This window comes from Mastigoproctus giganteus, chromosome 9, assembly GCF_048544385.1.
Source record: "Mastigoproctus giganteus isolate SK-2022 chromosome 9, ASM4854438v1, whole genome shotgun sequence".
NCBI classification, from domain to species: domain Eukaryota; kingdom Metazoa; phylum Arthropoda; class Arachnida; order Uropygi; family Thelyphonidae; genus Mastigoproctus; species Mastigoproctus giganteus.
Window position 1 is genome coordinate 192,253,071 of NC_143583.1, and position 12,949 is coordinate 192,266,019.

At 35.5% G+C, this 12,949-nt stretch overlaps 1 protein-coding gene across 1 annotated transcript in view; it reads right to left on the reverse strand.

Moving 5' to 3' along the window:
• Window positions 1-9,986: 9,986 nt before the first annotated feature.
• LOC150080981 (regulator of G protein signaling 17-like) overlaps window positions 9,987-12,949 on the reverse strand; it is a 94,205-nt gene continuing 91,242 nt past the window's right edge. The window contains exon 5 of the mRNA XM_090380873.1: window positions 9,987-10,669. Within this exon, the coding sequence (XP_090236999.1) occupies window positions 10,472-10,669 (198 nt within the window). The 3' untranslated portion in view covers window positions 9,987-10,471. The remainder of the gene's footprint in view (window positions 10,670-12,949) is intronic.

The window sequence follows — 12,949 nt, forward strand, 5'->3', positions numbered from 1 at the left end:
AAGGGAAGAATGCTGAAAAGGATAGGATTTAAGAAGTGGAATTTTGAGTTTTTTGCAGCAGATTGAAGACTGATAAAATTAAATATTTTTCTGATATTTTGAGAGCTGCCTACCATCTTTCTAATCTAGCATTTTTGATTGATATTTTTTCTTATATTAAAGATCTAAACATTTGTCTCCAAGGAAAAGAGGATTGTGATTAATGGTTATTCTCCAGATTGGGCTACCATAAGAAGTGAGGTTGTACAAGAATAAACACTAGGACCACTCTTGCTTTTGATTTTCTCAAATGACATTAATGAAGGGATAGAGGGCATGATATCAAGATTGGTATCATGTAGTTAATGATTGCTGCCAAGCACAGCTTCTTCAGACTGGATAACTTAATGTCCTTGGCGATGGTCAGAAGAATGGCAACTGTCTTTTAACACTTTCATTGCTGGCTTTTCTAATGGCCTTTATGACCCAGAATTGAAAACTATGGGATTGAGTCAATCTGGATTGGAAGAGGTAGAGAAATTTTTGGACTTTCTTCTTACTACTTTCTTCTACAGCCTCAGAAGTTTGCTCGACAAAAATATCTGGTTTTTCTTCTGTCAAACTGGGAGAAAAAGTTCTAAAAGTGGAGTGGTTTCCCTTCTAAGTGGATTAAAAATCCAATGCTCCATATTGGTGTGAGAAAGCACTGAATATGTTAATGCAGCAAAATGCAGGTCTTACACTTGGTGAATAGCAATCCCAAAATAACTTACACGCAGGGTTGGGACTGAACTAAAAAAGCAGTAGAGGAGGAAAGAGATATGGGAGTTATGATATGGTTAGACATGAAGTTCTCCAAAAAAAAAAACAGCATTGACAGGCAGCAAGGAATGTTCAGTGCATCCTGTCAATGATTTATCAAACATTTGCTTATACAGAAAAGGGAGTCGTAATCCCCTGTTTATGGCAATTGTAAGATTACACTTGGAATACTGAATTCAAAGATGGAGAATGCACTTAAAAAAAAAGAAAAGAAAAGAAAGAAAGATAAAAAAAAAAAAAAAAGACTGAGCTTCTCAAAAGGGTCCAAACCCCAACAATGTGCCTGGTGAGATCAATATATATGGAAAGACTTCAAATATGTGGGCTGCAGAGCTTGGAAACGACACCTATGAGGAGATTTGACCAATAAGGTGATTAAGTGTATAAAGTGTATAAGGCTCTGAGAAGCAAAATAAAAATAAATGAGGGTGACGTTTTTACTGTTATAAATGATTCAAATGGCAGCAACATAAAGGAAGACAAAGGTTCAGCTAGTGAAGCAGAGAGAATTCTTCAAACAGGCCTCTGAGGTTGGGTATATTCATACTGTAGATTTTAGTGTTTTGCACCAACCTTACGTAAAAATAAAAACACAAAGGAAACTGGACTTTTAATAACTGTGTTTATAATAAATTATAATAACCTATATTTACAATAAATTTAACTTTACGATAAACTATACATATAAAATATTAAAATCTGCTACATTAAGAACAATAAAATGCATTAAAATACAGTAATACCCCGAAGTTACGCGATAGGTGGGTCCGACGAAAATCGCGTAAGTCGAATTCGCGTAAGTCGGGGTACAACTTTGCATATAAATACATATAAATTTTGCTTAATTGGGACCAAGGACTAACAAAAACACTAGTTTAGAAGAAAAATATTAATAAAATTGCAGTTCTTTATACATATTAATACAAAATATGTATTAAAAAACAAATGACTTACGTAAAAAAGTTATTTCGATGTCGATGGCTTCATAAAATCTAACAAATTCGTCTGACGACACAGCGCCTTCTTTTTTTCACGCAGAATTTCTTCGTAGCAAGCTAATAATTGTTTTATTCCTTGCTTTGTAGCTATAACGCATTCTTCGTTGGAGTCTGTTTTCTAAAAATTTTAAGCCATTTACAATTGAGCCCTTTTCAATTTTCAACCTGTCAAGTTTGCAATTGTCATGTGCTTTTCGCCGTTGCTTCATTTAGGCCTGTAGCACGTGCAATATCACATGGTCTTTCATTTCCCTCAAAGCGTTTCACAATTTCATATTTTTTCTCTATCGACAGAGGCGGACTGGCCATAAGCCTTACTGGGGAAACCCCGGTGGGCCGGTGTGATTTTGGCCATAAACCATAGTATGAGGCCACTACAAATTTTCCCGGGTAAGAATTTTTGACCCAGTCCGCTTCTGTTTATCGATAATTGCTTTTCTTTTTCTCTCTGAATCTGCAGTGTCTTCACCAGGACGCTTCCTTTTCACACCTTTTAATTAAATATTTTACTCATTTTTAGGGAATAAAGCACAATTACAAAACGAGGAGGCACGCTTGATACGCATAAACAAAGCTGCGCGCGTGTAGCAACTGAATAAACAACACCATAAAGGCAGAGATACACTATTAACACCTCACATTTCTAGGGGTTACTACCATAAAACAATAACAATCCAGTTGTGTTTCTGCTAGTGGAATCTGTTATAAACTGGTAGTAAACTCGATCTAATTGCATACCGATAGCTGGAATTGTGTTGGTTTTTACGTTATTATGGTGAAATGTGTTTCCCCTTCACTGATATAAAAAACATAAAAGCAGCAAAGTTGAATTTTGTTCATCTTTCGCTCTCATTCTCCGCCGTCGCACCGTATATCGATAACATATGAAAAACGACCTTGAAGATAGTGGGCGGCAGCGTTGCCAAACGAAAAAATCAAGAACCGCGTAACTCCGAGTTTGCGTAAGTCGGGGTAGCGTAAGTCGGGGTATTACTGTATACTAAGTTAAAAGCGATAAAAAACCATAGCTTTCAAAGGCTCCAGCCTTCTTCTTCAGCGGTATTTTCTTATTCTGCAGTGCATCTTTAAATATCAGCAGGTTCATGGTACTCATCACGTGTTTCATTCTCACGCGTTCCGTTCTCTTGCGTTGTGGAACCGGAAGTGGCTCGAGCGGGAGTCATACGGAACCGTTCATCCCTTCTGAGGATAGTGGCCTCAAAGAGGGGATGAATCCGCGTAACTCTATCTCTATTAATGTTGATTGTAGAACAGATCCGCAAACTCTCGAGCCACTTACGGTCCCAGAACTTATGCGCCCGATCGGTGATGATAGCATCGTCCGGGGAGATCTGGTGCTGCTTCTCCCAAAAATGTTCGGCCACAGCGGATTTGCCATACTCCGCATTTCTTATTGCCTTAGTGTGTTCCCCCAGACGATCTTTGAGAGGGCGTTTTGTTTCCCCTACATAACATTCCCCACAATCCGGGCATCTAATGCTATATACGACCCCACTTGTGTTCTCTTTTTGAATGGGGTCCTTAACCTGAGACACGATTGTGTGCAGCCTCCGCCCCGGAAGCTGCACACAACGTGTCTGGTACTTTCTTAGTATTCTAGCTATATGATCAGTCAAACCCGGATAATAGGGAATGTATGCAGTGGATGTTGGTGTAAAAGACTCGCCTCTCCTCTGATTTCCTTTAACATATTTATCTATAATCCTCTGGGGGTAACCACATTTTGCAAGATCCGTCGTGACCCGTTCATACTCTAACTTCCTATCATCGGAGGTACTGCAATGTGATTTTGCTCTATCAACTAATGTTCTTATCACACTGTTCCTATGATGGTTGGTCTGAGCTGAACTGTAGTGCGAATACTGCCCTTTACACATGGATTTCCTGTATACCTTAGTCTTTAGCTGTCGGTCTTCCCTACAGACCAACACATCTAGGAACGGCAAAACTCCTCCTTCTTCTGCCTCCGATGTAAATTGTATGAATGGGGAGAAGCCATTTAAGATGTTCAACACCTGATCTTCACTCCCCTTCCGAATGATAGAAAACGTATCATCTACGTACCTTTTCCAGGGGCGCATAGGGAGAACACTACCATTAAATATTCTGGCCTCGAGCTCCTCCATAGCTAAATTAGCTACAATTGCGCTAATGGGGGAGCCCATGGCTGTACCATTAACCTGCTTATACATAGTATTGTCAAACACCATAGTGGTGCTTGAGAGGCATAACTCTATTCCTTTCCCAAGATCCTCTAGCTTTAGTTGTGTTCTAGTATTTAGGGTGGTGTCCCTCCGTAATGCCATGTGTGCACACCACACCCCATGGTCAATCGGAATACATGTAAATAGCGATTTCACGTCGAAAGATATCATGATTTCATTCTCTTCTATGCGTTGGCTTCTAATAAAATGCACAAAATCTTTACTATCTTTAATACTATATTCAGAAAGTCCCACTAATGGAGATAATAATTTGGCTAAGAAACCAGAAAGTGCATAGGTTGGACTGCCTATAAAACGGAAACTGCCTATAAAAACACAAAGGAAACTGGAAAGTCCAGTTTCCTTTGTGTTTTTATTTTTACGTAAGGTTGGTGCAAAACACTAAAATCTACAGTAAGCAGAGAGAACTTGAAATGGTATGGTGAAATAATGGGAGATAAACAGAACAGAAGATCTAAAATTATACAAATAACAGTCCAATATCATATTAGCTAATCACAAGTTTAGGATTGCATGTATCTACTGCTTCTAAGAAAGTATCTACTAGAATAACAGTTCTGATAAATAATGAAAAATTATGCAAACAACTACTATTAAATGATTTTGAAAACTTGTTAAGGAGACCTGCTTCTGTTGCCATTGTACACCTGCAAATTTCACAAATTTACCTCATGTTTGGTCTTTTTCTTGGGCATTTAGAGCCAAGTAGTATCCATTTTTAGCACTTTGTTCTTTCATTGATGTCATAAACCTTGGTTTGTTGGCGAATCCATGCACACATTTTTTGGACCCTTTTGGTTATGTTCAAAATTAGGCAGTCCATACTTCTCTGTGTTCTCCTCAGTCTCTGTAAAGCTTTGGCATTCAATATCCATGTCAGGACAGGGAGGATATATTGGTAAAAAACTTTTCATTAGATACAGAGTGGCAAGTTTGTCTTGAAGACTATATTAAGATTTTCATATGCCTGCCATTCCAATTTTATGCACTGTTCAATTTCCATCATGATGTTTCCAGCTGTTTAAATTCCTTTTCCAAGGTAAAGATACCTTTCCACTTCTTCTAGTTCTTGTCTATTGGCCATGATTTTCTTTGGTTTGGTATATTTGTTGAACATAACCTGTGTTTTCTTGATATTCATCTTCAAACTGAACTTCTTGCTTTCATGCTGCAATTCTTCAATGTTTTGCTGCAATCCTACCAAATCATTTGAAAATAGAATGATATCATTTGTTGTTATTTGGTTTTTAGGAGCATTAGCAACTAAGGCCATATTGCTAGAGGGATATGCGGTGGTCATTCCCTGACCTTTCCGCATCCTCCATATTTGGTGGTCACGGGCTCGAACCCTGGTCTAATCAAGAAGCATGTGCTGCGCACTGCTGCTCCTGCCCACCTGGCTATGGAGGCGCTGCAGTGCATTGATTACTGCTTGGTTTGTTACTGAGTCAAATGCTTTTTCATAGTCGATGAAATCAATACATAATGGAAGTTTGTATTCATCGTGCTGCTCTATAACTTGCTGCACTGTTTGGATGTGATCCATTATACAGACTAATTTAGCAGACTTTTGAAACCTGCTTGTTCTTTGGGTTGTGCTGCATCAAGCATTGTGCCTATTCTTCTTGAAAGTATCTTTGTGAAAACCTTGTAGACAACTGGCAATAGGTAGGTAGGTTTTTAAATCTGCCTTATCACTTTTTTATGCAGTAGGATGGCACATTTTGAAAATAGTTTGGCTAGAGCTTTACATACCAGCTGGCATCCAGCTTTCAACATTTCAACAGTGACTTTATTGGGTCTTGCTGCTTTGCCATATTTCATTGATTTTACAGCATCTTCTACAAAAATTTCTGGTACAGCGTCTGCATCTGGTGTTGGATCCAGTTGTTGTCCTTTATCCTTATAAAGATTAGAATAAAATTCAACTCATTTTAGTATTTGTTGTTGTGCCATCCTCGAGCTTCAAAGCAAACATTTGGCTTTATATATATAAACCATGTAACATAATTTTTCAACAATATTAGATAAAAAGAAATCCAAGACAGAACTTTTTCAATGATAACTCACCCACACAGTGTAGAATGGACAATTTATGAAAAACTATAACATTATATTCAATTAATTTAAATGGATAAAATTAAAATACTGGAAAAAAATTGTACCTAATCATTTATCTTTTGACATTTTAGTTCACAAATCCAGCAATTCAAAGGCATGTGCTGCAAAGGAGACAAGGTCATTTCAGAAAGATGTGTGCACTCATTTCTATTTCAATTAAGCATAGATGTGATATTTCATGTTTTGGAATTTTGTGATTTTTACTGTTACTTGGGTCACGGTCAGCTATGCACTGAGTGAGGGAGGTTGCCTTTTTAAATCTGTTTTGTCTCTAATTTAGAAGTGTCTATCTGCCCTCTTATTTTGCAGGCATTGTTATTATTTTTCTTCTTCTTTAGGAGTTTATATGAGGTTTGCTTTATTCTCTGTTTCCACTTCTAGTTATATTTTTAAAGCATTCAGAAAATGGCTGCTTTAGCACCTCCTGGTATTTGTCTTCTATTTTTCTTTTATTCTTAATCTAAAACTTTTGGTATGTTTATTCCTAATTATTTCAATTGCATATGTATAGGATGATTCAAAAATATGTGAACACTTACAGATTTTCATGAAACACTAACCATGCCCATAGCAATAAATTCTCAAATACTAATGGCAGATAAACTTGCAATTTTTTAATGTTTTCCAGAAATGTACAGCAAAGCCTCGATTAGTATGAATAATGAATCCTGCTAAACCATCATATTAAATGAATTAGTATTATTCAAAGCTATTATAACACAAAGTATGATAATTGGTCCCACCCCAATGAAAATATGCAATAAAAATTTTTAAGCACAATTTTTTATCTGTTTATTGACATATATATTACAAAAGGATAATAAAAATGTATTTTTAATTCAAGTTTATTGTAAACTAAGCAAAGAAAACATTATTACATTTTATTAAAATATTTTAGCAGGCTACATTGAACTGCCTTCTTTTTCTTTAAACCTTCATACATGCACTTGTAGTTGTTGAAAACTTTATCCATATCTCTGCGGACTTGCATGCTTCGGTCGAAGTTGAGGTCAGCATCCATAACTTGTTTTAAAGCTTCCAGAGTTTGAAATATTTCTTCATATTCTTTAATGGTGAACTCCTTCATTTGCACATTGTCTACTTCTTCATCAGTATTGTCGGCTTCTTCAAACGCATGCTGTTGATCTAAATTAAGGTCTCCATCAGTCATTTCTTCCAAGCGTGGTTCAAGCAAGTCATGGACATTTGTAGTGTCCAGTTCATCTAAACCAAGTTGTCTTCCAATGTCTTATTTCTTCAACAACAGCTTGCACTTCAGAGGGAAAGCCATCGAAATTATTTGCACAATGAGGCAAAATGTGTTTCCAGACTTCACGCATATTGCTTGCAGTTAATTCTTCCCAAGCATGGGAAATATTTTCAATTGCATCTTTGATGCTATATTTTTTCCAGAAGTCAATTAAAGAAATTGCATTAATGCCTGCTGTTTAAGCAATTCCCTGTGCAAAAACTCTTCTTAGGTAGTAGCCCTTAAATGTTGTGATTATTCCTTGGTCCATGGGCTGCAATAAAGATGTTGTGTTTTCTGATAAAATAATGACTTTTACATTCTACCAATGTACCAAGTGTAGTTGGATGACCAGGGGCATTATCTAAAATCAATAATGCTTTAAAAGCAATATTGTTATCCTTGCAATAATTTTCAACAGCTGGGAAAAAATATGTTGAAAACCAGTCTTCAAAAAGAATTTTAGTCACCCATGCTTTCTTATTTGAATGCCAAAAAACTGGAAGTAATAGCTGATTGTAGCCTCTAAGAGTGCGAGGATTCGATGAACAATAAACAAGCATTGGTTTTGAAACAAGCAATTTGAAATCACTTTCTGCATTGCCTCCCAATAAAAGTGTTAAATGAGCCTTAGCCACTTTATATCCAGGTTGACTTTTTTCTTTTTTGGAAATATAAGTTCTGGAAGGCATTCTTTTCCAAAATAATCCAGTTTCATCAACATTAAAAATTTGTTGGTCTGTGTATCCACCTTCCTCCACTATTTTCTTCAAAATATCAGGATATTTAGCTGCAGCTTCTTTATCTGCACTGGCAGACATCAGTAATTTTAACATTATGCAACTGAATTTGATTTCTAAAATGGTCAAACCAACCATTGCTTGCAATAAAAGTTTCTTCAGTTTCCGCATGGACTCCGTTTTTTTTTTCACTGCTGTAAAGAGACTCAAAGCTTTTATTTGAATTGCTGCTTTGCTAAGAATACATTTTTTGTTGCAGTCTTCCACCCACACAGATAAGAGATGCTCCATTTCTATCATTGTACTGCTTCTATTCCCAGTATTAGATGATTGCAAGCCACAAAAAGCTGATGCAACTTTAACTTTTTCTTTTATTTCATCTGTGTGTTTTATAATATTACACACCGTAGATTCATGCATTCCAACATCTCTGCCTATTTTAGAATCGCTATCGCCATGTGCATGTGTTTTTTTACATCAAAATTTTGGTCTCCATATTCTAATTTTTGGTCTCCATAATGTAATAACAAACCTCCTCTTTTTTTTTTTTTTGCACTTGCATTATTTGCACTACAAGTATTCTTCCATTTGTCCATATTTGCTAAGGGTAGATATGGACATAACAAGTCATAGAATGACTTGTTTTCAGTGATCTCAAAATTTAAAATATAATACAGTACTGTACATTTATATAGGATAACAAGCTGCAGCACGTCTTCACATGACAATATCCGTGTGCAGACTGACCAGTGAATGTTTGGTTGGTGCAATGCAGTGCGAGTCAATGATAACTCACATGTAGTTTTTGGTACAATTCAGAATAAAAACTTGTACTAACCGAATTTTGACTCATATTAAATAAGGTGTGGTATCGTTTTATAATTCATACTAAATCGAATTTCGTACTATTCGAGGCTTTGGTGTAATTTATACAGCAGGAATTTTACACACACACTCCTATCAAGCGGAAGATGTTAAAATTACTTCTGCACACAGTAAAACATCTTATGTCATTCCATTTGCAGCAAACAAATTCCATTACTACTGTACAATGTGGTTTTTATACATGCTACAAAAATGACTCCTCACAACATAAACCAATTTATAATTGGTGGAAGCAGTTTAAAAGCAAAGGTTGTATTTGCAAAGGAAAAACAGTCCAGACTGCCCCATACCACTGATGAAATAGTGAAATGTGCAAGAGAAGTTTTTTTAGTGAATCCAGAAAAGCCCACTTACAGATGTAGCTAAACTGAATATGCCACAAACAACAGTGTTGGGTATTCTCATTCTCCAGAAGCATTTATTTTTTAAAGCTTACAAGGTAAAATTTAAGGAAAATGGTAAAAAAAAAAGAAAAAAATAACTGTAAGCATTACAAGTTTTGTTGAAGCTTTTTATAGAAGTGGAAGAATATGGAGTCATAGGATGACTTGTTTTCAGTGATAAAGCTGTTTTTCAATTGAGTGGAAAATTCAACTGCACATTTCAGTATAACACTAAAAATTCTCACCAAATCAAGTGAGTAGGAATAGGTCCCTTCCCCAAAATAAACATGTTTTATGTCATTTCACATTAGAAAATTTATGGCTCTTTATTTATGGAAAATGATCAATGGGAATATTTACCTGGATACGTTGAATAATTGACTTACGCTTCATCTTCATGAAGACATTGCCAATTTCATCTTCCAAAAGAATGTGTCTTTCTCCTTTTCATGTCGATTTATGAGGACATCTCAGCAACACACACTATCTCAGTGAATAGTTCCAAGGAAGATGACACGTGTTGCATGTCATCTTCCTTGGTACTTTATCCTGTTCCAGTAGAATATCATAATGAGCTTGGGCCCTGTTGCAACATAACTTTCTCATTTCCTCTTTTTCTTTTGCTCTACACCTCACTAATTTAGGGCTCTGGTGCAGCTGCACCACAGGATGGTATGCCACTATCTGAACTTCTAGACCTAACACAGTGGGATTTCTTTTTGTGGAGCTATGTAAAGAATGCCATTTTTGTGTCATGATTGTCAACACACATTGATAAACCTGAATCACAGGATCACTGAGGCAGCAGCATCATCAATTACTACAGAATACAAGCAAAGATTTAGGAGGAAGTGGAATATTGAATCAACTTCAGCTGTGTGACATGTTGGTGGGATCACATTGAGAACCTGTAAGGTCCAAAGCAAACTGAGATTCTTTGTCCATCTGTGTTTGTCTCCACAACAATAATGAATAATGATTTTTATTTCTATAAATTTTTGAAACCATAAACTTCTTTTTTTAATCGCCTTGTATTCATATAGAAGCATTAAACAGAAATGCTGTTCTTCTGACTAGATGGAGATAATTTCACTAACCCTCTATACAGGGATGAATTCAGAAATCGTGGATAGGAATCTCTGTGCATTAGTGTATAAATCTGAACCTGTGCTTCATCAAAAGTGTGCTGAGTAGGCTGGACCATATTCTTGTCAACAATTTCGCGAACCTTTGAATCAATGCTTACCTATAAAAATTTACACATATAGATTAGCATAAGTATTACTAAAATAATTTTGAAGTACATTAATTTTATAAATAGTTACGAAATAACCAGTTATGAAATAAATAGTTATAAATAATTATAAAATAAATAAATAAATAATTATAAAATAAATAAATAAATAGTTATAAATAATTATAAAATAAATAAATAAATAATTATAAAATAAATAAATAAATAGTTATAAATAATTATAAAATAAATAAATAAAAAATTAAATAATAGTTATATATAGAAGAAAAGAATACAGCAGAGCCAGTGGAAGCAGTAACTAAAATAAATTTAATGAGTTTTAATACGACAAGTAGTTTTCGGGGTAACGAACCCCTTCCTCAGCAAGAAAAGGTACATACATACAGAAATGCAAACATAAGATAAAAATTTGGAATGGAATAAATTATACTAAATATGCTGTATGTGATCAGATGACTAGGAGAGTGTACATGAGCACGAGAGTGTTCAGTCGTTCACTAGGCCAGATCAGACGATTGTTGTTAATGCGCGGCATGCATATGGGATTGCTGCCCGCGTTTGTTGTGTTTCAAAACTACTGACTCCAAAATTGGGTGTATTCTTGTACCTCTACTGCGATTTAAAACTTAAAAAACTGTGCATTTTTTACATTAAATTTGTACATTAAAAAACTGTAATTTTCAGAAAATCATGTGAAGAAAGGGAAGGCTGTTTCAAAAAACACAAGCAGAAGAATAAATGAGGAAATGGAAAAGTTAGGACTATGAGTTTGGAGCTGGACAGTGAATGGATGTTAAGTGGTTGCACCACATGTCTGAATTGGTTTGGAAAAGAGTGATATATTTACATATATATAAGTTTGTAGGCAGAGAATGGCAAAGTGCTAATGGAACTGAAATCATAATTACAGAAAATAAAGAAGGGACCAAAGATAATAAGAAGTACTTAATGCTGTGAATCCCATAACTTCAGTGCCTTCATCCAGGGGCAAACCACGAAATCAAAGAAAAAAATGGCAATAAATAAGTAAAGCCTCTGTTTCTGACATGAAATATACGCAGCATGTGGTACATGTGCAAAGTCGGTAATGCATATAAGGTTAAAATTTAAATCATAAGGCTTGTGTATATTTCATGGCTGACCTGATAGAAGCTGAAAGTAAAGATTAAAAAGAAATAAGATAACTTACTGAGGTCATGTAGGTATATGACCATGCAGAAGGTCTGTACTGCAATGGAGTAATAAAAAGTTTCAAATAAATGTGATCTAAAGTATATATGGTATAAGCTGGTGACTCCATGTTTAAGAAATCGGAAAAATTAAGGAAATAATCAAAATTAAATTACACTAGCTACCCCATGTGTAATAAGTTGGAAATTAAGTTAGAGAAATAATAAATTAAATTCAGAATGTATAATGGGGGTAGATATTAAACACATGAAATAATGCATCCCAGGATAGAAAGGAATAACAAGCTTGCAAAGTAGCGGTAAATAGTCGCTAAACTTTGTTTAGGCGAGAAAAGTATTTTATAGCAGAAAAGGAAAATTTCGAATAATCCGTTCAATAAACTAATGGGCTTATAAGAAATAAAAATAAAGGGGGATAGGAAAGCATAAAGAATATTGAAGAAGAAAAAAAACGATAGTGCTTGGGCAGTTGCTATTCCCATTCCTATAGTAAGACCCTGAACATATGCGAGCATACCTCCAGTGTTTAAGTCAGTTATGTATGGTGTATATAAAGCTAGTAATAAAACAAAGATAATAATAAATAAAAAATATATATATACTCCTTTAGCTAGCTGATAGGGGGGTACAAATTTTCAACATTTGAAGACTCCAGAGAGGCTAGGAGTATAGACTATATATATGTACAAGTCCAGCAGCAATAGAATATCAATTAGACATGATATTATCGATAACAATTGTATAGTTAATCAACTTTTTATATTTGATAACATAGAGAGCTTTTTTGATATGGTAATATATACTGAGTGATCACTGAATTATGACCACATACCTAATACCTCGTAGGTCCTCCTTTTGCCCTCAGTACAGCAGCTATCCAATGTGGCATTGATTCAACAAGATGTCGGAAGCATTTGGGAGATATGGCCAACCAATCTGTGTGTAATGCATCCAGCAATGCAGGTATGGAGGTGATTGGTGTATTCAGATGCCTGATATGCCTTTCCATAGTGTCCCACAAGTGCTCTATGGGATCGATATCAGGGGAGTTCGGAGGCCAATCGATATGCTGGAAATCAGA